The sequence below is a fragment of the Solea solea genome, chromosome 12 (genome assembly GCF_958295425.1).
Source record: "Solea solea chromosome 12, fSolSol10.1, whole genome shotgun sequence".
Classification (NCBI taxonomy): Eukaryota; Metazoa; Chordata; class Actinopteri; order Pleuronectiformes; family Soleidae; genus Solea; species Solea solea.
Genome location: NC_081145.1, coordinates 23,453,900 through 23,480,711, shown reverse-complemented (window position 1 = coordinate 23,480,711; position 26,812 = coordinate 23,453,900). Strand labels below are relative to the sequence as shown.

Below are 26,812 nucleotides of genomic sequence, written 5' to 3'. Positions count from 1 at the left end.
GCAAACATTCTGAGAAATTAAAAAGGTGATCAGGTTTTCCCCAAGGCCTGGTCCTAACACACTGTTTTAAGGAGAGTTTAATGAATCATATTAAAGCAACACCAAAAAAAAAAAGAAAAAGAAACATGAGAGTGAGGAGTGTGACTGCCAGGTGCTCCCAGTTGACTTAATTAACTCCGCCCACTTACCTGTAAGAACTGGGGTGCCTGGAAAAACACAGCAGGGCCCTCATAGATCACATATACTGATGCTTCAAGTTAGGTCTGCAAGGGCTTATCTACCATCTGGGTCAACTCAGTTAAAAAGTGATTATGTCATGGTTCACTCTTGTATATGTGCAAAGGTTGTGTGTGCTTGTCGAGCGTATAAAGTCTTCAGCTAAAAGGGGAATAATAGAAGGACACAGCAGATTGTGCTGAATCACAGCGTGATCATGTTTTCATCTGCGACGCTGCTCTTTGTGGCCGTTCTGCTCTTTCTGCTCATGTTTCGGAACAACAGGGGTAAAAAATTCCCTCCGGGCCCGCAGGCCGTCCCTGTCTTTGGAAATCTGTTGCAGCTCAACCTGGAGAATCCCCTTGCAGACCTGGATAGGGTAATATTAAATATGTAGATAATTACTGTGTAATTCTCTGTCGTAAAACAACATGAACGGTAACGGTGTCATTGCAAGAGTTTGTACAACCACTCATTGGAAAAGTAATTGTTTTGCTTTCTAGTAAAATGTATAACATTGTCTTTGTTGTTATGGCAACCACACTGATTATTGTACCAGACAAAAGCCTTTAGTTCCAGTGTGCAAATAAGACGTGTCTCTGTCTCCAGTTTGCCAAACGCTATGGTAACGTCTACAGCCTTTTCTTCGGTGCCAGGCCGATGGTGGTTGTCAACGGGCTGCAGGCGCTGAAAGAAGCCTTCGTCAACAAAGCTGCTGACTTCTCTGGCAGACCACAAGACTTGATGGTCAATCATGCTGTTCAAATTAAAGGTGCAGTGCAAGATTTGGCCCAGTCCATCCAGCTCCTACAGACACAAACAATATTATCCCTTTCAACACCTGAGCCTCAAAATGTCCATTTTTAATGCTCATTTTTAATATAAAAGGGCCAGAAAATGTCCTGTGAGTTCAGTGCTTTTGCCCATTTTTCCAGAATAACTTTCATTATGTGGCAGTTATTTACAATTTGCTGCATGTTAAAATAGTGTAGAAGTAGTTGAACATGAACACATGAACACCAGATGTTGTGTGTCTAAATTTGAACACTATAAAACATATTTAAAATAACATGTGTTTGAGTTTTTGAAAAAAAAACACAAGCCTTTTTTCAACTCTCCCCTTTCTGGTGACAAAGACACTGATTCGCCGACTCCCTGAAAACAATGGTACAGAAAATAATTCCGGTTTTCTTTTATTTCTAAAAACAAAGAAAGTTCGGGAGTCGAAGAGGAAACATTAGCTGCTGTATGTTACTCTAACGTCAATCATTCCCTCATTTTAGAGATGTTTTAGGGCAACTGATAATAATGTCATGGTTCTTCACGTGCATTGAAGGAAGAAAGGTGCGTTGGTGCATGCATGTTCCTGCGTGCATGTCTGCCTCTGTTTTGGTCTTTGTGAACATTTGTATGCCGTGCTCTTGATCTGAAAGATCGTGACTGTTTGTATTCCTGGCGGTGCAGGTGTTGACAAGAAGCATTTTCTGAACTTTAGCGGGCACTTCTTTGTGTTTTCAGTCATACTCCGACATGTTTTTAGTCGTCTTTCTTTACCGACACAGTGTTGTTATTATTACCTCCTACCACCGTCTGTCTTGCCGTGAAATAATAATGGACCACATGCCATCTAAGCACTGCTGTACTTCGCTGTGCTGATAGGGTTCATCAGCATTGTGTGTGTGAACTATCTGGCTGGATTTGTTTGCACAAGAGCCATGGAACTGACAAACCACTGTAAACAAAGGTGAAGAGCCTTCATAATCCAGCCCCTACCTCGAGGAAAAAAGTGTTTAACCATCTCCAGCCCAGTCTGCCGCACAGTAGAGTAATAAAAGTTAAAAATCTATAACAGTCCATGTGCATTGACACACTGTTCAGTGTTTCCATGTTTTTCCTGATGAGGTAGTTTCAGTGTGGAGCGTGAGGGACATGAGGGTAAATCAGTAAAATTAGACGTTTAGATTTCAAGCAGATAGACACCAGATAATCTCAAGATATGAAGTGTTGAGCATAAAGAGTCCACAGTGATATAAATGATTTCACAATCCTTCTGCTGTGCTGTTTTAAAACCAGATTAAGGATTCAAAACTCTTGTTTTTTTTGTCATTAGCAAATAAAATAAAGCCACAAAAAGCAGATTTAGGACAGTGTGCCCTTTGATAGAGACCCCAATACGTTCCACAAATATAATGGGCACACACTGGTACGAATATGTCCACTCGTTGTTATGGCTCGAGAATATGCTCGGGTCCTATTTCCTTTAATTATACAGGAAATACCTCAATGTAAAGAGATGCCAGTTCATAAAAATCCTGATAATGGCTCCATCTGGTGGCAACTGTGGTAAAGAAAATACTCGCTAAATAAAAATCCTGTGTAGAATTAATTGTTTTGATCATTGTTGACTCGTATTATTATGTGAAAAAACACAAGATTTGCCTTTTTAAACATGACTTTATTTGATTGTTAAACAACATTTGGAGTTAAAAATGGCGTAAATGGTGCTGGTTTTAACAGTATCTACTGTATAAAAAATGTCTATGATTCAGGCTCCTACAAAGAGCCAGAATACAAATCAGATTGCAGATTGCAATATTTTCAATATTCTGGTTCCAGTCGTGAAAAAACACACTTCACAGGTCTAAGTTGCCTCTTATTGTTTTAGCTCCTGGAGTCATTCTGGCAGATTATAATCCGGCGTGGAGAGAGCAGCGGCGCTTTGGCCTGATGACACTGAGAAACTTTGGTCTGGGCAAACACACGATGGAGCAGAGGATCACGGGAGAGATGCTTCACATTTCAAAGGTTCTGGAGGAAAGTGTCGGTATGAAAGGACCATTTTGGTAAAACACTGATATTAGGCAGGACCGGCAATGGACTTTCTGAACTTTTGAGCCACTTTTAATGTCATTTAAATCTTTGTTTTAACTTTAACCTAAGTCAGTGGTGTCAAAGAATCACTGGTCATGTTGTTTTTCTCAGGTAAGACCATGAATCCTGGCCAGCTCTTCCATAACGCAGCCTCCAACGTCATCTGCCAAGTTCTGTTTGCCAATCGCTTTGACTACGACGACGAGTTCATGAAGTTTTCAGTTGGACTTTTTCAGGAGACTTCCAAAATAATCAACGGTCGCTGGTCAATGGTAAGTTTATCCACACCGTATCGTGGCATCACTATTATATTAAATTAGTAATTACTAGGTTATCACCATGTGTCCGTGTGTGTTCTCAGCAGGGGCGTCAAACTAAATTCTGGGCCCTATACACAAGTGGGGCCCCCCTCCTCTCTTGATCCATGTCTGTCGCACAGAATTTTAGAAATGTTTAAAAATGTTAGAAATATCAGACCCTTGAAATTTAGCTCAGGTGCCAACCATTCAGATGTTTCTACATCTTAACTGGAGCCTACTTGTGATAAATAAGATGTATGGTTTGGAAAGGCACACACTACACTCTACAGGAGATAGACAATGCATATGAGAGCAAAAACCAAACCATAAGGTCAAAGTAACTGCCTGAAGAGCTCAGGATTGTTGCAAGGCACAGATCTGGGGAAAAACTACAAAATCTCAAATAGAAGAGGCTTTTCACAACCAGGACTCTTCCAAGAGCTGGTCGTCTGGCCTAACTGAGCAATCTATGGGCGAAGGGCCTCAGTAAGAGAGGGGACCATGACCCAGATGGTCACTATGACTCAGCTGCAGAGATCCTGTGTGGAGACGGGACAATGTTCCAGAAGGACAAACATCACTGCAGCCCACATACACAGCAGTTGAAGCCACGTACAATCAGCTGGATGGAAAACTTGTCTTGTTGTCTACAGATTTATGACTCTCTTCCAATGGTGCGCAACCTGCCACTGCCCTTCCAGAGAGCCTTCAAGCTGTTTGGGGTATGTTGTGTGTGTGTGTGTGTGTGGCAGCCATTTTAAAGTCAAGAAGAACAACAACTAAAGAAAATTGAAAGATAAAAAGAAAACAAATAACTAGATCATTTTTCTTTACTTTGCAGGCGTCACATGAAAGACGTTTAAAAATTTTGGCTGAGAACAAAAAGACCAGAGTTCCTGGTAAACCCCGGCATTTCATAGACTGTTACCTGGATGAACTGGACACGGTACGTGAATCTCCCTCTGATAACCTTTTCCACTAGTTATGTATTCATTCATTCATTCATTCATTCATCTGTTCTATCTGTAAAGAGAGAAGATAAGAGCTCATTTTCAGAAGACCAGCTCTGTGCATTTATCTTGGATCTTCACTTTGCTGGAACTGACACGACTGCCAACACCCTGCTCACCGCCTTCCTCTATCTGATGAACTTCCCACAGATACAGGGTACCTGTCTTATCTGAACTTATCTATCATAACTTGTCATATTACTGCCCCCTGTAGTCACTGGTGAGAACTGCAGTTGTTGCATTGATGACTTTGATGACGATGATTTAGCTCGAAAGCTAGAGATGGCGTTTTAAAGACTGACACTTGACCTTTAGTTGAATAAGTTCAGTTGATAGTGTAAGAAAATAAACCTCACTGTGATTCTCTTGTCATCCATGATGTCTGTCCCTCAGAGCGCTGCCAACAGGAAATAGACAAAGTTTTGGTCGGGAAGGATGAAACCACTTTTGAGGACAGACACCAGATGCCATATGTGCAGGTTCAAAGATGACTGGAACACTTAAAAAACCCCACAAAATCTCTTAAATGTTGTACCCACTCTGTCTCTCTTTGACACACAGGCTGTCCTTCATGAGATCCAAAGGGTGGCAAACACCGTTCCTCTCGCTGTTTTCCACAGCACCACGAGAGACACAGAGTTACTGGGATACTCCATACCGAAGGTGAGCTGTCATGTGCTCTCTTGGAAGTGATTTTTACGTGGCACAATTTACCGATTTCAACATCAATTTCAAGGCTGAGATGAAGAAACGTTGTTGTTCTGCTCTTCAGGGAACCATCGTCATCCCCAACCTGTCGTCAGTGTTGGTGGAGGAGGGACAGTGGAAATTCCCCCATGAGTTCAACCCTGAAAACTTCCTCAATGACCAGGGAGAGTTTGTCAAACCGGAGGCCTTCATGCCTTTCTCTACAGGTTTGTGAAATGAGTATTATGTCCATAGATAAGTAAAGTAAGCTGCACTCATCGTGCTTATGTTGCGGGGATTCTAAACCCACAGGTCCTCGAATCTGTCTCGGAGAGGCTCTGGCTCGCATGGAGCTGTTCATCTTTGTCGTGTCTCTGCTGAGGAAGTTCAAGTTCATCTGGCCCGAGGACGCCGGGAAACCAGACTTCACTCCTCTTTTTGGGTCGACTCAGATGCCCAAACCATATCCCATGAAGGTGCAAGTCAGAGCAACAGACGTCACAGACTGACCCGAGACACATGGGAGGACCCTTATAAATAAATGATATAAGGAATAATAAAAAGTCAATTTGTGTGAGTGTATGTTGAAACATTTCTCTGTCTAAAACCTACAGTTTTGACAGCTTGGTTTATTCTCACTGCTCTCATAGGAAGGGAACTTGGGTTGCCGGTTTGAGTCCCCAGGCTGGGCCTGAGCAAGGTACCCAACCCCCATTGCTCTAGTAGGTTTCTAGTAGAGAATGGGTTAAATGCAGAGAAGGAATTTCCCTATGGGGATTAATAAAAGTACAAGCAAACAAACCATAAAAACATCAACTGTGCTATTTAACGTCCAAGTGAAAATGTCAATATACAACCTTTGGACACTTGAAAAGCAAGAACAAACTGTCAATGTCAGGTGAATTTACAGATGGAGCAGAGATCACTGATGAGACCCATCAACTCTAAATACAACCCACACTTTGTTAAGCACAAGCTATAAAGAGCGAGATGTACATCTGCCACACTGTGGACCATTATGATTCTGAAAGGTAAATAACACCAGCAGCACAAACCTCATTTTCAGTTGTTTACCTATACCAGAATTCTCAAATTTGTGGCTCATCACTTAATATTAAGCTATTTCTGTATGTTATTTTTAGTCATAGATTAATTTTGCCTCATAAATACATCAACATCGATGCGATATCTTGATTGAAATTTGTGGTATCATTTTAAGCTCATATCACCCTTGATATGAGCTTATTATTGAGCTTCATTACCCAAGGTCATTTGAGTTTGAGAGCCCTGACCTATACTGTTATCAATAGAAGTAGATGTTATAGACCATGTATTAAAAAAAACAAACAGACAGTCTTCCTGGTTCCTCCTGAAGCCAACCAGGAAATAAGAATATAAGAATAGCCACCAGGGGGCAACTCCACTGGAAGTCTATGGGAAAATTAGCTTTTACATTTTCCTGAGGAGTTAATGGTCTCACTCATGAACACGATGTCAATGTTGTGACATCCATTTAGAAGAAGTACACAAAGCACATATGAGTGGACAGCTGGTATCATCCAATAGGAGCCTGGTGTCAGGTGATGTCTGTGAAACATGGTGCTCGGCCTAATCTAATTCCTCTGGGTGACATCACGAGCGGCTGTCACTTGTTACATCAGTATCAGCTTCAGATGTCCAAAAGCAGTATCAAGATGATGGTACAATATAAGAAAAGAGGATATATCCGTTATTTTAAAGGTTTAAGAAGAACACTTTTCGTCCAGATGTTTCACGTGAAGACATTTGTGATCATTTATGATGATTTTCTGCACTGTTAAGTTTAACAAAGAGCCTTTTTTGGACAGAGGTTTATTATTAAAGATGAGGTAAATGTTTAGGATCCTCACACAGAGGAGCATCACATGAACTTTATTCACCAAACCTGGGTTGCACTCTGAGTGCATTGTTGTTTTTTGAGCTTTTGTTCGGTATTGTTTCATTGGCCGGTCCCGTGATTGTCAGTTGGAGGCCGGGGGGAAAAGAGGAGGAGGGGGTGGGCGATGGCACAGTTTGGCACAGTGAATGGCGTGTGCTGACATGGACCTTCTGTGATGACATTCAGTTGGACGAGCAGTGTGGCAGCGAGGACTGAGAGCAGTGGAGACAAAAGGAGCTTGAGCGTCAAGCGCAGATGACATGAGGATATACGTGTGTTCTATTTTGTTTTTTGTGGGTGTTTTTTAATAAACAAGTCAAGAGAGGTGGAATAACTAAGCAAAGGAAGAGATTGTGTGATCGAGGACCGACTGACATGGAATCAAAGCGACTCAGACAAACTTGGGATTATCAGTGACAGATCAACACAAGTGGAGTTACTTAAACATGGACTGATTTGGGAGTCACCACAAACACACACGCACGCACACACACACACACACACACACACAAACATATTTGGTTTCCTGTTGTGATCGGTCTTGGACAGGGGTGAGTATGCAGGAGTCTCCAGGTGCCATGGGTGCAGACGGCAGTTATGCCAGTAATGTTCCAGCGTTTCTCACCAAGCTGTGGACGCTGGTGGAGGATCCAGACACCAACCACCTCATCTGCTGGAGCGCTGTGAGTCGCGACATTATATGTGATAAAGAAAATATGAAATATGTTTCATCAACCAGTCTTTCCTGATTTTTAATGACAAACTATTGCGACACAATTTGCCAAGTAAATTCTGACAACATTTGAAAAACAACAAACAAACAAAAAATAACATGATTTTTATTGCACACAGGAACTGAATTTTACTCATTAGTTAAAGCTGTAGTACACAACATTTTGGCCTTAAACTTTAACAAAAAAAGTTTCTTAATAACTGACATTTGGATCACATAAAGTATGATCATGAACTTAATCCAGCTACGGGAGCACATTTGGGCTTTTAAAATCCAATTAAGAGATTATCATGGTGTGGGCTGCCATTAATTTACACTTAATACTGATTTCTGTTCTTCCAACTTTAGCTGTAGCTCTAATTGTTCTATAGTATTTCTGTTTATTTGTTATTTTATCAGTTTTATTCATCAGAGCTTTATTAAAATATGCAAAAATTGAACATTATTTTTTAAATTTGGTTGATTTTTTTAGTCAGATTATCTGGACCAGTATTGACAAGATTGTCAGAATTATTTCTTTTCCAGTAAACTAAATCCAAATACCCATAATTCTCAGTCTAAATGTCATGTCATGATATTATTGGAGACGATGTTAACTGTGACTTTTCTTTTTCAGACCGGAACGAGTTTTCACGTGTTTGACCAGGGACGGTTTGCTAAGGAAGTTCTGCCAAAGTACTTCAAACACAATAATATGGCAAGCTTTGTGCGGCAGCTTAACATGTGTGAGTGGTACACCTCTGCTCACCTCCTCTCACCTCTTCTCTCAGTAACAGTAAAGTTTATCTGGATCCAGAAGAACTGGGCCATGTCTTTATCTTTACACCTGATTCAAATGAATGGCTCGTTATCAGGCTTTTGCAGAGCTTGACGTTGAGCTGATCATTTGAACCAGGTGTGTTGGAGCAGGGAAAACATCTAACAATCCTGAGGACCAGGATTGGGAAACACTTACTGCGCAACTGCAATGTTGTTCTTAGCTGCAGCTGATTCTCACTAAGACCAAAAAAGGGGGAACACATATTTTAACTCCTGTTCTGAGGTTCTTACTACGCTTCCCTGTCTGCCAAATACTTGATTTTAATATATTACTGTTATAGTCTATAAAGCAGTGATTGATTTAGGCCCAAAATACAGTTCTGACCTGCTGGCTCACTATGAATCATCCAGATCACTAAGGTCACCTGGGTCAGGTTTGCTCTGTGTCTCCAGAACCAGGACTATCACTGCTGCACCTCAGCCCGAACTGCAACTTTTACTTTCTATTACTTCTCTATTTAAATGTTTTATCATCAGCTTTTTATATCTGATGCTGCTGCTGTTGTATTTCTCTTTCTTTTCATTGGAAAGCACTTTGAAATGCCTCGTTGTTGAAATGTAAAGCTGGCGTGCGTTTGCACACACGTGTCTTGTGTCCAGATGGTTTCCGTAAGGTGGTGAACATCGAGCAGAGCGGTCTGGTGAAGCCTGAGAGAGATGACACCGAGTTCCAACACCTGTACTTCCTCCAGGGACACGAACACATGCTGGAGCACATCAAGAGGAAGGTATGGAAACACACACACAAACACACCACTGTGAGGGAAGGGTAGCGCCCCCTTCAGCCTCAACCTGGAAGAGCAGTGGTTTACTTGATTCACTCATGAGATGAGTTGGTGATTCCATTGCCTTACATCAATAATGGAACATGAACAGTAGTGCAAGTAAAACAGAGCTCTTCAAAAATAATAATTATTAAAAACCAGAAACAAAACAACTTTCCTTGTATGGATACTCTTAATGGATACTCTTCGTAAAAGTTGAGTTTTGTGTTCTTGCACCGATTGCTCCCACTGTTACTAATAATGTGTTTGGCATCCCAGACTAAAGAGACGTCTGTTGCTGCTATTTAAAGTGAAAAATGTCTAAACTTACACAGATATTCTACATAATCATGGTAAAGCCAAATATGATCCTGAGCTACACATAAAACCATTTATTTGTATTAATTTTGTGTGTTTTTTATGCAGCCCCAGCCCTTATTTTTGTAAGCTTACTTTATTTTTGTATTTTTGTAACTCTCTTCGTCCTTACAAATTACTGACTCCGGAAGTTTGTCACAAGAATTCCTCGAATGTTCCCCGAACTGTCTGTTCATACTGGCAAAAAAACATATATATATATATATATATATACACATATATTGTATATCTATGTTCTCCATGAGTAACAAGCAAATACCAGAGATTTACGTACATATAAATAGGCAAAGTGATACCAGTGTATATCTATAGCCTATGGCCCATTTAGTCCTTATCTGTTTTAAGTAGCCTACCCCAAAACACATTTTACATCATAGACTTTTATAAGTCAATAAAAGCAACAGTTCCATACAGGGGGAAGTTGAAGAGCCATTATAAAGTCACACCGCTCTGTAATAGCAATACAAGAGATTAGATTAGATAGTTTTTTTTTTTATTTGAATGAGCAGTCACAGGCCACAAAACTGCGTCCTTTCTCACAAAAGGTTAACTGTAACTGTTGATTTAAATGAAAAACATGAATCCAGAGTCATGTACAGGTAATCACCAAAATCTAATAATTTCTTCTTTAGACCATAAACTACATTAAGAGAAAATCTCATCCCAATCTTTTAAATTTTGAGTTATGCTGCTCACGGTCAGCAGAGGAAGAAGTAAAAGAACCACTATTTTCATAAATTAAAAATACTGGTCTAAAAATGTATTCAACTTAAAGTAAAATAATAGCTTGTTTGAAATGTACTCATACAGTAGTAAAAGTTACTTAGTTACTTTAATAACAAGGTTGGGGTTCTTTCTTGTGTCGTGCAAAAGGACAAGGGGACACAAATCTCACATTAATTGTTTTTATTTAAAGGCAAACCTTTACAAATTAAAGTGCTGACGAAATGAAACACATAAACATGTATCAGTCAAAATGGGTCAAAGGTCAAATTAATGCTTTCATTTTTCACTCACTCAGGGACCTTAATTAGGTCCAGTTCACCTGGGTACCTGTCGGGTACCTGGGGTGTTTTTCTTTCTTGTTTCCTGTAAGGTGTGATTTTAATGTAACAGTGCTGTGGGGGATGGAGTTTTCATTCCCCCGAGGCAGACTGTATACAGGAGCTGTATATTATGTGCGTTGTATCACTGCCTGTGCTCTGCATCTGCAGGTGTCCTTAGTGAAGAGCGAGGAGACCAAAGTTCGCCAGGAGGACCTGAGCAAACTGCTCTACGAAGTTCAGCTTCTCAGAACACAACAGGACAACATGGACTGTCAGATGCAGGACATGAAACAGTGAGTCGAAGAACAAGGGTTTGCCCCGTTTTAATCTTTAAAGTGCTCTGCTGAGTGCAAAGTGCTACACTGTTCACTGTTCACACGCTGCCACCATGTCTCCCAGCGTATCTGTGAATTATTTTTGGTTTCATATCAGTGCAGCAACGCAGCTGATATCACGTGAGGGTGTGGCGAGGAGTAAATGACCCGGTCGCAGTGCTTTCATCGCCTCGCAAACAGCTGCACACTCTGCAGCACTGGCCAAAAAACCCACCGGCAACCTGCTTCACGCAGCCTCGATGCTCGTTTGCATCGCTCCTTCCATCTGTGCGGTGTCTGCTCTGCTCTGTTCCTGGCACTGAAATACCACACAGATGGCAGAGAACATTTTGGGTCAGGAAAATACCAAACTGTTGGTGTGCAGTGTGCTGGGGGAAAATACAACAAGGACTGCATGTGTTGGCTTGAGGATTTAGCAGTAAGTGATGTACTGGAAACCTGAGGCTGATCCAGGTGTGGTGCCACTGGACCATGGACGTTAGACATCTAAGTGAACAATGAGTATAAATTGAGGCCCCTAATATTTATTTATTAGATTTCATTATTACTCACTGGTATCTGATGTACCAAGCCTTTAGCCCTATGTCAGCATGTGGAGGATAAAGCAGCAGTAGATGATGGATGTATGGTATCTTCAGCACATCCCATAACTCCATTCTGTTGTTTGCCTTGTGATTGTAAAATCATGGGACTGTATTGTGTATTTCTGTATTGTTATCCTTTGCTTTTTAAAAAACAAAAAAAGAAGTCTTTAAGCTGATAGATTTATTACAGAACTCCTTTAATCCTATTTCAGTCTTCTTTTGGTAGGCTACCAGAAACAAGACCCTGAAGCTTATTTCATACTAAAATTAGTAGGAATACCCAGGATTTCTGACATGTGATATTTTATTCACCTGCTGGAAATAAACTGACTTTGAGGAAGAAAAAGAAGAAGAAGATGGAGCTCTGTTACACGCCATCCATTTCCTACTGCTTTATCCTCCACATGAGGGTCGCGGGGGAGCTGTGGCAATCTCAGCTGACACAGAGCGATAGGTGGGGTCACATTCTGGACAGGTCGCCAGTCCATCACAGGGCCACACACAGAGACAACCAACCGTCCACTCTATAAAATTCTATAAAATAATATATACTATTTCAAATCAAATTGGGTTAGGGTTACTGGACGAACATTCACCAGTGTCTTGTGTTCCAACTTAACTCCCAAAAAAGGGAGTTTTTGATTGTATGTTTTACCAGCAGGAATGGGATATCATTAATTTAACACATTATTTTAATGGAATTTTCCAATATAGGTTCAGTAGAAACACAGAAAACCTAAAAAAAAAATGCATTTTCTTTCCACCTCTGTAAAGTAAATGCAGTGAGGATGCTTTGTAATTTAAATTCTCCTCCACCCCCCTTCTCTCTCTCTCTCTCTCTCTCACTAAATTGGAACAAACCACCCATGAACTGACTCTTTTCTCTAGAAGCTATTGTGGCTGAAAATAGCTACCGTGTGCTCACTGTGTGCTGCTTTGTGCTCACTATTGTTTGCTAATGAGAGGAGAGAATGTTCACCTGCTCACCTGACTCACACTCACTCACACACACACGCACACACACACACACACACACACACCAGTAATGACAGACCACAGATGTGTGCACCTGCACATGTGAAGTCACATGAGCGCAGATATTTTTAAATCAGAATCAGAATCATGAACACTACATTAATCACTGGGGGCAAATTGTTTATTTTTTTTTACATCTGCTCCAACTAAGAATAGAAAAATAAATATGAGATTTGCATATATTTACATAACTATAAAAACGAGTGTATTAAAAAGAGAAGAATAAGAATTAAAGTGTACAGTATATAATAATTAACAATTGCACAATAACAGAGACATAAAAGTTTGAAAATGGAGACAGTCTCAGGGCATGAGAAAGAGGAAGTGAAATAAAGAAGCAGTGTGGCGTTTTACAATCATTTCCTTTCATTTCATAACCACCATAAATGTGGATTTATAGCAATAATGTGTTCTCAATCTTGTATCTATATAGGTATAAAGTACCTTAAAGGGAGTGAAAGTGCCAGAAAATGACTTTGGTACACGTTGAAGTCACCTTTTACAATATTACATTTAGTAAAAATCTTAAAGTACTTGACATTTATTGTAAAATGTAGTTTTATAAAAAAGTATCATAAACGTTATTGTGACGTCCTTGCAGTAGAAGCATAATCCAGGCACAAGAGAAAGAGGCTTGAGCGAATAGCTGAACTTCAACCTCCCTGTGAGTGATATGGACACACTATACCCGTCCTTCACCTGGCATGAGGGCATTGTAAAAGTGTCCTGTGTACATTTTCAGTTTGGCCGCTCACAGGCCGCTGAGGCAGGTAGACGAGTGATTAGTGTCACGGAAAGCTTCCAAACTGGATGTGATCTGCTGAACGGCACACTCTTTGTGTCTCTGTCTCCTCTACAGGGAAGTGGAGACATTAACTGTGGTCTAGTCATGATGTTTGGCCACATAGGCCAAATGAAAAGTGTTAGAAAAGAAGTTCTCTGTGTTTGTCATTCTCTCCATCACCTCTGCTGTCATCATCATCATCATCTGTCTCCTCCTGTTTGCAGGCAGAATGAGGTCCTGTGGAGAGAGGTGGTCTCACTGAGACAGAACCACACGCAGCAACAGAAAGTCATGAACAAGGTCAGTCACTGCATCCTGGTCTGACCTCGCTCTTCTTAAAGATACAGTGTGTAAAGTTTAGTGTGATGTGCCGCCATCGGTGATTATCAAAACTCAAATAGCTGTGAAGCAATCTGAGATACAAGGACTACATCAGATCCAGTCCAATCCACACCAATCCAGTCCAATCCAACTTTATTTGTAAAGCACTTTGAAACAACCACAGTTGACCAAAGTACAGTACAGTGCAGTACAGAATAATAAATGAGAGTTCATACGGCAGATAAAATACATCCAAAAAAAAAGAAAGACATAAAACATGTGTTAAAGTAATACAATAAAAACAATATATCCAGACTAGGACTAGATATTAAAAACTGTGTTTTCACATAAAAACACATGCCCTACAAATATACAGTATATCACACAATCCTTCAGGTACAGTCGTGTTGTTTTCATGTGTTTGTATGTTCACCAGCAATGACCATAACAATATCATCAATATCATGTAAAGGCTTTAACAGTGATTTATTCTGAGGAGAGATGGAAGGATGCTGAGAGATGTGGAAGAGATTAAGATAATCTGGTGAAGGAAGACACACTGTTACAATCATACTCAGTTCATATTTATTGTTTGATTTAAAGTAGTTGAGGTCTTATGTTTTTGATTTATCTATGATGTACAGCACTTTGTTTCAGATGATGTCGTCGTTTTTTTTAAAGTGCTTTATAAATAAAGTTGGATTGGATTGGATCGGATGTTTGCTTCTACGATTCTTCAAAACCAATCGGACAATATGTGAAATGATTGAAGCGTGATTTCCACACATGAGTGTGTGTGTGTGTGTGTGAGAATGCTGATTCATGCTGTGCTTTCTCTCTCTCTCGACCAGCTGATTCAGTTTCTGTTCAGTCAGATGCAGTCCAACACGCCCAGCACCGTGGGCATGAAGAGAAAGCTGTGAGTACACACACACACACACATATGTATGTATATGTATATATATATATATATATATAAATACACACACACACACACAGTGGGTCAATCAACAAAAGTGAGACAAACAGGGCCACAGAGGGAAGGGCTGCCTCAGCTGACAAACTGGACAATCTAATAACTGCACAGCTCTATGAATGGACACCAGTGCTGAGTCAGTCAGTCAAAGCACATGTGCGCACACAAACACACACAGGTTTGTGCAGCTATTCTTCTCAGGACACTGCACTGACTAAACAAAGCATTATCCACAATGTTAACCATAACCAATCAATACCTAACTATAACCTAACCTTAACCGTACTTCGGTTTAAAATCTCAGTCCCAAACGTAACCAGCTCCTCAGGAATGAGGTTCTGCCTCATTAGGACCAGGTTTTAGTCTCCACGAGGACTACTGGTCCTGAAAAGGTCAGTCTTTATGCCATAAAAGGTCACCACGAGGTTACAAATACACACACGCACATTCGCACACGGTGAGGGCAGAGCAAAGTGTGTGACCCTGCTGAGTGTGTAAAATACCGGTTCAGCTTTGTTGCAGAGTGCAAACAAGGCTGACACGACACACACACACACATACAGAAACTCTCACTGTTCCACCTGGGAAAATGACAAATGATTTCCTTGTTGTTTACTGACATGTTATTTGTCCACCATCTCTGAAAAATGAAGTCCAAACATTGTCAAACACTGATTGTCTCACTTGAAAAAGTATTTTTTTTAATCTCAGAGTGACTTCCTCGTAAAAATGAATAATTGTGATGCACACGTGCTGTCACTCTCTTCCTCTTTCTCATATCTTCACTGTGCGATATCTGAAAAAAAACTTGTCTGTCATCATACAAGAAACAGAAATCTGTTGTCCATAATAAATAATAACACAAAAATAAGGTATATGTAATATACTTTATCTATTTTATGTACAATGTTATTATATATAATTCATGTACATTCTGAACTCACTAACTTATTTGAACAGTTTCATACTGGATCTGGACGTTTGCGTCATGGTCATGCATTTACATATACATCATGTGATGCATTACATTATGAGTGTGTGGTTACATTATGTGTCATTGTCTCATTATCAGCTCTTCAAGGTCTGGTTTCTGTTAAAAATGTGTAGCAGATTATTTTCACTAATGAAACTGGTGTGACCTTTCAGTCTCGACCTCATCTTTATTCACTGAATCACCTTCCATTTACCTTTTATCAGTATCTCTGCACCAAACTTTACACCTTCCCTTAAGTGTAAAAACTTTTATGAGATATTATTTCTTTTCTTTTTTTTCCCATGCACATCAAAACGTACTCAAAACTTCTCCGTCATGTTCTGTCCAGGCCTCTGATGTTAGACGATGGTTCTCCCAGTCCTCCTCCTTCCAAGTTCAACCACAGTCACCCAATGGAGCCCATTCATGAGTCCTTCTACATTCAGTCGGTGAGAAAATTCAATAATTATACGTAACTGCTTCATAACACCAAAAACGAGCAACATTCAAAAATACCCAACCGTATTTATTAGATTTGGATTTTAACTCCAAATCTAACAAGAGTTTTTTTTTTTTCTCATCATCAGCCATCCAGTGACACTGCCTCATGTTCCACTAGTGTGCTGACAGGAGGGCCCATCATATCAGACGTCACTGACCTGTCTCAGGCCAGCATGGCCCTGCAGATGCAGCCTGATGAGACCAGGTGAGTTCATGCAGTACACAGTACTGCCACACGGTGGAGCACTCACACACTCACCTCTTCTTTTTCTCAAGCCAAACTGAAACGTAACTGTGGGTCACTTTGGCCCTGAATATGACCCATAGGTACGAGTTTAGTGCAGTTATTTTTCAGCTCAACTAGGCACACATGTTAGTGAGGTTAGGGTAAGGGCTACATGACAGGGCTAGGCAGTAAGTCAAACACACTAAAGTAAAATGCTTTAACCATGAAGCAAACTGACTGTGGAAACCTATTTTGAGTCATAATTCCTGCATATGATGCAGAGTCTTGTCTGTCTTATCTAAACTGATAACTTGGGACAACTTCCGTCTCTACCTCACCTCCCTCTTGTCCTTTCTCTCCCCCACCTCTCCCCTGTTCCCCCATTTCTCCTTTCACACCAACCAGTCAAGGCAGATGGCCACACATCTTTGTGTCTGGTTCTGACAGAGATCTTCTTCCTGTTAAAAGGGAGTTTTTTTCTCTCCACTGATGCCTAGTGCTTGCTCATTGTGTGAACTGTTGGGTTTTTGCCTTGAGATAATGTATGTTGTGATTTGGATACAGATACAATTGATTTGAATATGACCCATAGTTAAGGACACCAAATGCATGCTCTGGCTGGTTTGTCTGTTTGGGCTACTGTGTGGCAGCATCTTAAAAGCAACGCACTGAAAAGCAACACATAAAAAGCTTATTCTCAGGTTAGGAAAAAAAAAAGTGATGATACATTAATACAAACACATTTATGGTTAGCATATTCAATTTCTGCCAGTAAACACTAAAGTAAATGTTACACCCTGGAAAGCACATTTGTAAAATGAAGTAAGGATGAGCCAGTTCAATACTGGTCAAAATCACTGGATCTGATGTTGGACTGATAATAATGTAAAATCCGATACAATCAGAAAATCCTATATCACTTGCTTCACTTTGCACAGACTGTACAAAACTGTAAAATCTCTAAATTGACTGTATTGGACTGATATTGTTATTGTGATATCAGATCAGTATCGGACACAATAAAGTGGTATCGCGCCATCCCTAAATTTAAGTCATGTTCAGGTGTGAGGAAGCACTGATGTATGAACCCGTTCAGTCTTAAAGCACATAGCTGTAGTGTCAGAAAGATAAAAAGTCCACTTCTGTCTCACCATGTGTGTCTGTACTGACAGGGAGAAGTGCATGATGCTCATCAAAGAAGAACCTGTGAGTCCAGGAGTCAGAGGAGGAGCAGGAGCAGCAGGGAAAGGAGGCAGTGTGGTGGGAGGAGAGGCCGCAGCACTGACTGTGTCCACATGTGAGGTTTGCTCCGCTGAACCTCCCGTCCTTCCCGTTGCAATGGTCCAGTCTGTTCTGGAGGGGAGGGGCTCTGTGACCTCTGCGGTGGAGAAGAGGAGTAAAAGGTTGCTCATGGAAAGGTAGGTGCTCAGGTGTAAATGTCACAGTCGAGGTACATTAAAGCTGGTCCGTCCACTTCAACATAATGTAATTATTCATTATTATTAATTTCATGTTGCTTTGTAGTGTATACCAATATATAAGCTGCTTATATGAGCACTCTCTGTTTCTCTGAGAACTTCCCCATGGGTGCTAAGTATGTTATTGTGCAATAACATTTCACAATCATCCCTGTCCTTTTATTCTTAAGAAAACTCCATAAAGTATAAGTGGCGGTTTAAAAGTGAGGAATCCAAGGCAGGATAGTATATAAATAACAAATACTTTAACTTCATCCGGTCACTAATCTTCAATTCCACAGAAATCCATGAATGAATGAGTTAATATTAAGCCTCTGGTGCCTTTCCTTTGAACTGCCACTTGTACTTTATGGACTCTTACTTTTTTGAGATTGAGAGGAATTTAAAAGAAAATATTGTTGTATTAAGTCCTTTTTTTTAATTTATTTTTTTAGTTTGTCAGCAATCTCCTTTATGTGTATATTTTATGAAAGGTGTGGCCTGCCAGCTTTCAGATATTTAAATAGACTCAAAACTCCAAACTAATGAGGGAAGCAGTCTCGTCTTGTGATGGCGATATTTCCATTTACAGTTACATTTACTGTGTGTGCACAGAGTGGAGGACACAGTGGAGACCGTGGACATGAGTCTGGAGGAGCTTCAGCAGCTGCTGCTCAGGAGTCATCATCAGCAGCAGCAGCAGCAGCAGCAGCAGCAGCAGCAGCAGAACACTGTGGAAGCTGGGAGCAGCGCTGTCATGGATGTGAGTCGAGACTATCTGATACACATCTGATATTTAAACATTCAGAGTGGTTGTTGTCTTCTTTGTTGTAAACACAGCACACATTGAACTGATCTATTATTCAACACTGACCTGAATGACAACGTCATCTCCCCCTGTTCCTCTGTAGCCCTTCAGTTTAAGCCTGCCACTCACTGAGTGGACCTTCACAGAGATGGAGTCCAACCTCAAATCGGTAAGTCACACAGTGTGACACTGATAAGATATTCCCAATAAGATCATTTCCTCTCTCATCCTCCTCCTCTACCTCACATATACTTCACACACATTAGATTAAGATGGAGCGAGAGATAAGGTGACTATTATTATTGTTATTTGTGTCTTTGTGTATTTTCTTCACACTCCTGTCACATACCCTGGTACAGTATATGCAGTCGGACAGTATTTCTGATTTTCTGAAGTACCACCAGAGGAAACTCGCGTACCACTGGTGGTACATGTACCACAGTTTGAGAACCATGGATAAGTTAACAAGTTAACAAATAAGTTAACAGGAAGATGACTTCCTACAAAAAAACAAACAATCTCAGAATGTGTTTATGACATAATGTATTCTTGCTTAGAGCTGTATCATGTTACATTTAAATATAGACAAACGTCTGTTAAATTCAAATGAGTTCACACAATGTGACTCTTTCTCTCTGTTTCTCTCAGTCGAGCAGTGTTTTGTTTTTTGAGTGTGTGTGTGTGTGTGTGTGTGTGTGTTACATTACTGCTCTGCACTCAGAGTGACTCACAGGTCACAGCGCACTTTCATTTCAACACTCGGTCTTAAGCAAAACTGGCAGTTGTATTTTTGACACAGCGATAACGTTAGTGTGAACACATGATGACATCCACACACTGACTCGCAGTCAGTCACTGTGATGCAGTGTTGCTAAAGTTCCACCAGGTGGAGCTTTTGTGCCAAACTACAGAGAACAGGGAAGCTGAGGATGAAGAATAAAGTTTTTATAGATTCAGAAGTCAGTGCAGAACATTGCAATAAAATTCAATAAAATTGATTCAATTATTTTGCAATATAACTTATAATGAGGTGCTGTAACTTTTCTGTAACACTGTAGTGTGAAAATACAGTGGTGTACAGATAATTTAGAAGATAATTTGCTCTCTCATCATCCTTCTCTTCCTATACTTCAAACACTGGTATAGTGAAATTAGATTAAGATTGGAGCAAGAGATTAATCCCTCCTCAAACTGCCGTGACGTTGTTTAATACGCGACACAAACACAAACTAATGGCAAAAGCAGCTGTTTTCGGTGTAAATGAATCATTAGAATCAGTTCATTTAAAAAATGAGTTCATTACTTCCTGCATGAGCAGAGCATAGACTCCGTCTGACACAGCCACTGAATTGAATACGAGCAGTGCTGTCGTTAAATGTACCAGACTCCTCTGTTAAATAATGAGATTTTAGAAAATTTCCTTTGCTAAATGTTGGAGATAAACACATTTTTAAGTCTTTTTTAAACTGATCTACAGTTCGGCGTTGTTCGCTGTGATTCTCATCGCGCTCATAACTCTTCCAGTGACGACACTCTCTGACCAATTAGTGGCCGGCAGTCTGTCCACGTCACATTTTAGTATTGGCTCAGCATGCCTGGAATCACCAGGTACTATCACTAATGGAAAAGCAAAAAAACCGAGTAGAGTCGAGTAGTGCACCATGGAAAAGCACCATTTGTGTTTCTTCTCCTCTGGTCAAGACATTTTAGAGAGGGTCACTGTGGCTTTTTAAGTTAGGTGTCGTTCAGTATTAGCGCCTCACTCTGCTGGCATCCAGTGTTTTGAACGGCACTAATGTATTTAATGTAAAAGTGAGAGTTATGGGGTAAAGGTACAAATGTGTGTGTGTGTGTGTTAATGTTCTCCCTCCCTCTTAGTACATGTTCCAGAATCAGGAAGCGGAGGCTTTTCCAGCTGCTGGATGTGAAGACCAGTGATTGACACCTGTGCAGTGGATTGTCCTCCCTCTGAAGATGAAGGTAAAAGAAAATCCTATTCAGTGAGGTGTGCAATATTTACACAACTGGACCACACACTAATGAAAGTAAAAGTCTCATTCTTTGTTATTTGTTCCAAGACGACACCAAATCGTGCAACATCCCAGCCTGTGGGCAGTATTCAGCCTAAAAGAAATCTTTGAATCTGGGCAAAGTTTTCTTGAAAAAGGGACTATTTAGATGAATATTTAATCCAATGGGGACATGTGCATATATATATTTGCTGAGGGAGAGATGAACCCAGCAGCCTCACTTCTCCTCATTCTCTCTCATGTATTTCCAGACTGGAATGACCGATTACTTGGTGAGCTGCTATTTCCTGACACTGTCACCTCGTCCGTCTCTTCAGGCCACAGAAGCTGCTGTTACCCTCATTATTCCACTCTGCATGAGTTTGATCCCACGGCCGCCGCCAGGCTCTTTCCTACAGCACATTTGCAGTCTTTATACATCCACTCGAAAAAGGGCCTGCCTGGTAACATCATAGACACACACAGTGTTGTTCTTCATTGACCCAATCAAGGCTGCTTATATTCATAACGCTGTCATCACTGGAAAAGATGCTGGTCTTAGGTTTTTTTTATAGTTCCCCAGTGACACGATTATTTCCAGATATAATATTAAGCCACCTGTATGAAAACAGTGCATTCTTGGCTCCTGCACTTTAGCCTTTGTGTGAGTGATTTTCGGATTTTTTTTTTTTGCGTATAGTGAAAAAACTGACTTGTATTAAGAGGTAAACTTGAGCAAAACAATCACTTTATCACATAAAATGCAGTGTGTTCAAAATACACCGTACTATATATTATTTAAGTGATGCATTTCAATCAATGATAAATGTTTAAAGTGGGACTATGCAGGATTTCTCTTCAGTTCACGGGAAATTGGGAGCTGTCCCTGCGGCGCCCCTCAGAATCAGGAGGTCTCACAAAGACTCTGCGTCTTATGAGAAACACAAATGACTTTATTTTAGACGTTCATCATGGCAGAGCCAGCGAAAAAGAAGCAAAAGAAAACTGTTTTCGGAGGAAGCGAGGAAGAAGAGTAAACTTCAGAGCATGTGAAACAGATGCTGATCCACGAATGGTGTTCGCCGGCTCCATTGAAAACAGCGGGGAGTTTTTACGACAGGAAGGATAAAGCGGTAGATGATGGATAGATGGATGTAAAAATATGTACTCCGAAACTGCAGGGGGAGCTCCGTAGACAAAAAGGCAAAAGCGAGCAGACTAAATTCCACTTTAAGACAAAAACAATGGAGTCCAGCCACTTAGTCAGAGACTTAGAGTAACTTCTCTTCTGTCCATTTAAATGTGAGGTTTCAAGTATCCAACAAAAAAGACTTCTCATCCACAATTTTTGCACAATCTGTATCTTTTTATAGTTTACAGCAACAGGTCAAATACTGTACGTGAGATAGCGGGACCTTCCTCTCTGAAAGTTACGGCAGTTATCATCTGCAAAGAAAGAGTGTCAAACATTCATGAAACAGTCATGATAGTGAAATGCTGCTTTTCATTCTCTGTAGAGAAAATGAAAATGTGTTCACATGGAGCCAGTCTTTCAAAATATTTCACTAAATGTATGGTGGGGTGGACACTTGAGAATTCAGCCTGCTCTAAAACAATAAATACCTGCTTGATGAGATGTATATTAATGCTGTGAAATAGTAGGAATCATTAGATATTCAGTGTAAACGTGAATCCTCAGCGCTGGTTGCGGGCAACACTTAGAAAGATGAGAGATATTTTTTGGGAACTTCTTGAATATGAGTTAAATTGTGCAATATACTGTACAGAACTGTGGGAACTCACAGGATTGCAGTACACGGATGACCATGGGAATGTAGGGAACGACAACTGTGCGTGGCAGACTGGAACACAGTGAGATGCACTGCAGAGTAATACTGTCTGTTCGTTGATGAAAGCCTTGTTAATTCTTAGCACCGAGTTGAACAAAAGTCTCAGACTGTGTTTGAGGTTCTGGGGATGTGCACGTGTCGGCTACACAGATAAAGATGGATGACGCGTCACCATTTTGCACGGGGACATAATTTATAGTCTGAGCAATGGTGATCATGGACTGGCTCGACCAAGCCATGTCAGTGTCAAGTGTCAATCATGACATAATTTAATGATATAAAATCTCAGAAACTATTTGTCCCTGAACATGGAGGAGGCGGGGTTTATGACCAATACTGCTCCCAACCAGCAGGGCGCAATAAAAACGCTTTGACGTTGGTATGTTCCATTTGAGTCGGAAGTTGGAAGTCGGGTTATGAGTGACGTAATTCAAAGACCCAAATGTAGGACTAGCCATTATTAGCAAAACCAGTTCATATCAAAGTTCTTAACATGTGACAGCATTTGGTAAGTTGACAAAAGCAAGAAAAATTGTCCTATTAACAACCCCGGTTTTTGGTTAGGTGGACTCGAATATAAGCCCCCGCTCACCAAGCAGAAAAAACATTTCAACAACAGTAGTCTCCAAGGATAGTCATCCGAGCCTCGACACTCCGGCTCCCCTGCCCGACGGACCTTTCAGCTGTGAGCCACTCAAACCAGATGTGTCCAAGGGAGATGTAGCATCGTTCTCTTCTTCTTTAGTAGGAATGCATCCTATTCCCTGCTTCCAGACTTGTACTGCCACCCGATGGTGAAGTGAGATACTACAGGACCCTGACGCGCGAGTATCAGGGTCCGTGATATGCGACGCGCAATGCGACACACACTTCGGCGACATCAGGCACAGGAATTAAATCAAACAATACCTTTAGATAACTTTAGATCAGTTTAAAAGACGTAAAAAGTTCCAACTGGGAACTTGGAAATTCCGACTTCTGACTGCAACTGGAACACACTACTATCACTTCGGGGTACTGCCATGTCGTCCATCTTTATATCTATATTTATAAACACAACACAGCCCAGTGTGAGCTTCCAACAATGCTGTTTTGTTACAGGTGCTTAGCTTTACAGCAATGCCAATGCCCATTAATGTAGAATTATAAATCCAGGTTTACTTAGACATGATTAATTAACTTAACATTTTGATGTCAATTTGATGTCAATCCAAAAGCTCTTTACAGACCAAAAGTATTTTAAAGTGATTAAAATTAGCTTCCGAAAAAGCACTTTTCATTCTACTTATTAATATTATTATTAATATTTCCTAAATTGATAGCTTTGCATTGCTTTGGTTGTGCCATTCTTCCAAAGTGATGACAATTAAATTATAATTATGGGACAATAAAAGTACAATAAAAAAGTCCCACGATGGAATGAAACAATTTCCTTATAATTTATGTAGATTTACCTAAACTTTATATTGATTTTGATGGTTGAAAAGGTAATCATATTGGAACGCACCCCATTTTGTACATGTGAATGCTTTGGGGGAGAGGTGGTAGAAGAAGGGCGGTTGTGGTGTGAAACAAGGAAAATTGCACTTAAAAAAACAGTTGTATGATATTTGCGAGTTTACGGTACATGAAAGACATTTTTGCATTTATTCTTGTTCCTCATAAACATATGAGTGTTTTTTTTTCCAAGGAGTGATATAAATATATACATTCAATTGCTGTCATGTTGTTACTTCATACTGTTTTGCTTTTTGATATTAAATATGAGAACACAAGGGGGAAATAAACAGACGTGTGTTCAAATGACATTCATGCTTGTCAGGATCACGACGAGATACAGACGTTATTTGTGTTAAGCGAGTGATAAGATCTCTGCCTGGCAACACAGAAGCACCTTTGCACTGCAGGCGGTGTGACACCAGCGTTACATCAGTATGCAACACAGACACGAGGAAAAGCCTCCTGGTCACAACACGGAGGATCTCAGTGCTCAGGTGCTTTTGAAAAGTGGGCCACAACCTGCTGAAAATGTCTATTGTTTTAAAAATGGTTTGGTTTTTTGTTTTTTTTGGGCAAAGACTAAAGTGTTTTGTAATGGAGACGCAAAGAAAACCGACATGTATTCCACCTGTTTATGGCATATTTTAGTTGTTCAAACAAATAAAAGTAAAGGAAACTAAGAGACAATGTGATATCCATCTGTCAGTCTGCACGCAAGCGACAGAGAGCTGCGGTCATGTGCGACAACCAGCACACACAATATGGGCAAAATTGCCACATATTGAAAAAGCAGATTATCTTTTGTCCTCCACATGTTTCATATAAAGAATACTTTAAACCTCCAGCCTGTTCTTTTACAGTCAGAGTGGCAACATGCCTTCAACAATGCAGCCTCGGAAACACGTTTTTATTCCCCCGACTGCTAGTTATCAGAACAATGGGAAGATATATTTAGAAACAGTTGGAACAGGGTTCTTTTTTGTAAAAAAAATCAAATAAAAAAATAAATGCTACCTCAACAACCGTAATTCTTTATCATTCTTAAGTCATTTTGGCTTCATGCGTGACAGATATGAACATAAATCAATTATAACATTTATTTTTTACTTTGTTGTATATTGATGACGTCAATCACAGGTTGTAGATCAACAACTGACTACAAGTCAGTTTCACTTTCCACGATCACACCTGCAGCCACAAAGTGGTGGTGGTGAAGTGACACACTTCTTTATCACTTCCTCATCTTCACTTTTTACTCTTTGCTTTTGAATGTACTGTTATTTTATATCTTTTTACTGTGTTTTTATTGAGGTTCTTAGTGTAATCAGTGTTATTTGTGTCGTCTGTAATTGGTGAGCCAAAGACAATATTCCAACCTCAGTGGACTAAAAGATTTATTCTATTCTATTCAAGTCAAACAAGATTTCAGACTGACTCTGAAATGATCCTAAAATATCTCACGTATACAACATAACCACATGGACATCTGTCCTGAAATAGCATATACAGTATATATAGCACATACAGTACATTTTCATTTCCAACATAAACACACAGTATGTGCATCTTTTTCTGTAAATTCTTAAATGAAGTTTGAATGATCCTTACTTTGTCGTGTGATGAAGGCCAAAATCCTTTTTTCACACCTCATTTCAAACGCTCTGGCATATTAATGCTTTTTTTTTTGGTTAATATGTTAAAATCTTAATAATAGTCCTTTACAAACCTTCAGTGTGTGTCACAGTCTGGTGGTGGCTTTATTCTGAATTGTAAGGTTAGTGCACACCCAGGTAAAACTTAGTTTTTTAAGCTTCATGTAAAATAAAGTAGTCAAAAATCACTGTTATCAACATCAAGCACATTTTAGATCCACACACACACACACACACACACAGAGAGAGACACAGAGTGTGAGAGAGAGGGGGACAGGAAGTTGCTACAAATGTCATTATCTCTCTCCTCGACTTTTGCATCCCTCCCTCTGACTTCTCTTTATTTCACGGCTGAGCTGCACTGCTCTCCAGTTACACCTCTGATGGAGCACATATTCCATTTGTGAAGCCTCCAAATTAGATTTCCTCCCTTTTAACCAGCCATCAACCTGAGAGTGTTAGTGGTGGAATCACTGACTGTCTAACATTCATGCTCGGCGCAGTGAAGTCAGACAAAAATGCTTCTGTCTCTGATTACTGACACACACCAGAGCTGCAGTCTGGACATAAAGTCAGGCTATACTGCCACTCAACTGTATTTATGCTTAGACTCATTTATTTTAAAGTCCCCCGTGACCCTCATGTGGAGTCTTCTTTAAAGTAATGTTTTTGGCATTTCCTGTTTTATTTTGTTAACTTCTTTGTTCCCCAGCCACCTTGATTGACTGCTCCTCCCCCATTAGTTTCAGCTGTGTTGCTGTTAATTACTCCCCTCATTATTTTGCCTCTGTTCACCTGTCAGTTTCTTCACAAGAATTCTTCACCAGACTGTGTACCGAGCCTTTTTTGGAGTAAAGTGTGTTGTTTACTTTGTCTGGAGTCTGTATTTGAGTCATCTGTCAGTTGTTACAATACGAACTGGCGGAAACTGAAAGGTGAACAGAGACTAAATTGTGAGGTGAGTGATTGAACACAGCTGAAATTAATAGGGGGCGGAGCCTGCAATTAAGGTGGCGGGGAAAACGCGGGAAGTGAAGTAATCAAACGTGATCTCACTAAC

At 40.3% G+C, this 26,812-nt stretch overlaps 2 protein-coding genes across 2 annotated transcripts; both read left to right on the top strand.

The window, feature by feature from the left end:
• Positions 1 to 292: 292 nt before the first annotated feature.
• Positions 293 to 5,656, top strand: LOC131470060 (cytochrome P450 2D15-like). The gene is made up of 11 exons (XM_058645562.1): positions 293 to 595; positions 826 to 988; positions 2,882 to 3,040; positions 3,199 to 3,359; positions 4,040 to 4,108; positions 4,228 to 4,332; positions 4,418 to 4,553; positions 4,790 to 4,875; positions 4,958 to 5,059; positions 5,169 to 5,310; positions 5,396 to 5,656. Exons 1-11 carry the CDS (start codon positions 434 to 436, stop codon positions 5,590 to 5,592), a joined length of 1,482 nt encoding a protein of 493 aa, XP_058501545.1. The 5' UTR covers positions 293 to 433; the 3' UTR covers positions 5,593 to 5,656.
• Positions 5,657 to 7,230: 1,574 nt separating this feature from the next.
• hsf4 (heat shock transcription factor 4) lies at positions 7,231 to 24,723 on the top strand. The gene is made up of 13 exons (XM_058645563.1): positions 7,231 to 7,684; positions 8,351 to 8,459; positions 9,154 to 9,281; positions 10,910 to 11,034; positions 13,704 to 13,779; positions 14,652 to 14,719; positions 16,099 to 16,198; positions 16,337 to 16,455; positions 17,649 to 17,894; positions 18,549 to 18,696; positions 18,845 to 18,910; positions 20,620 to 20,721; positions 21,023 to 24,723. The coding sequence occupies exons 1-12, from the start codon at positions 7,559 to 7,561 to the stop codon at positions 20,677 to 20,679; spliced, it is 1,371 nt and encodes a 456-aa protein (XP_058501546.1). The 5' UTR covers positions 7,231 to 7,558; the 3' UTR covers positions 20,680 to 20,721; positions 21,023 to 24,723.
• Positions 24,724 to 26,812: the final 2,089 nt, after the last annotated feature.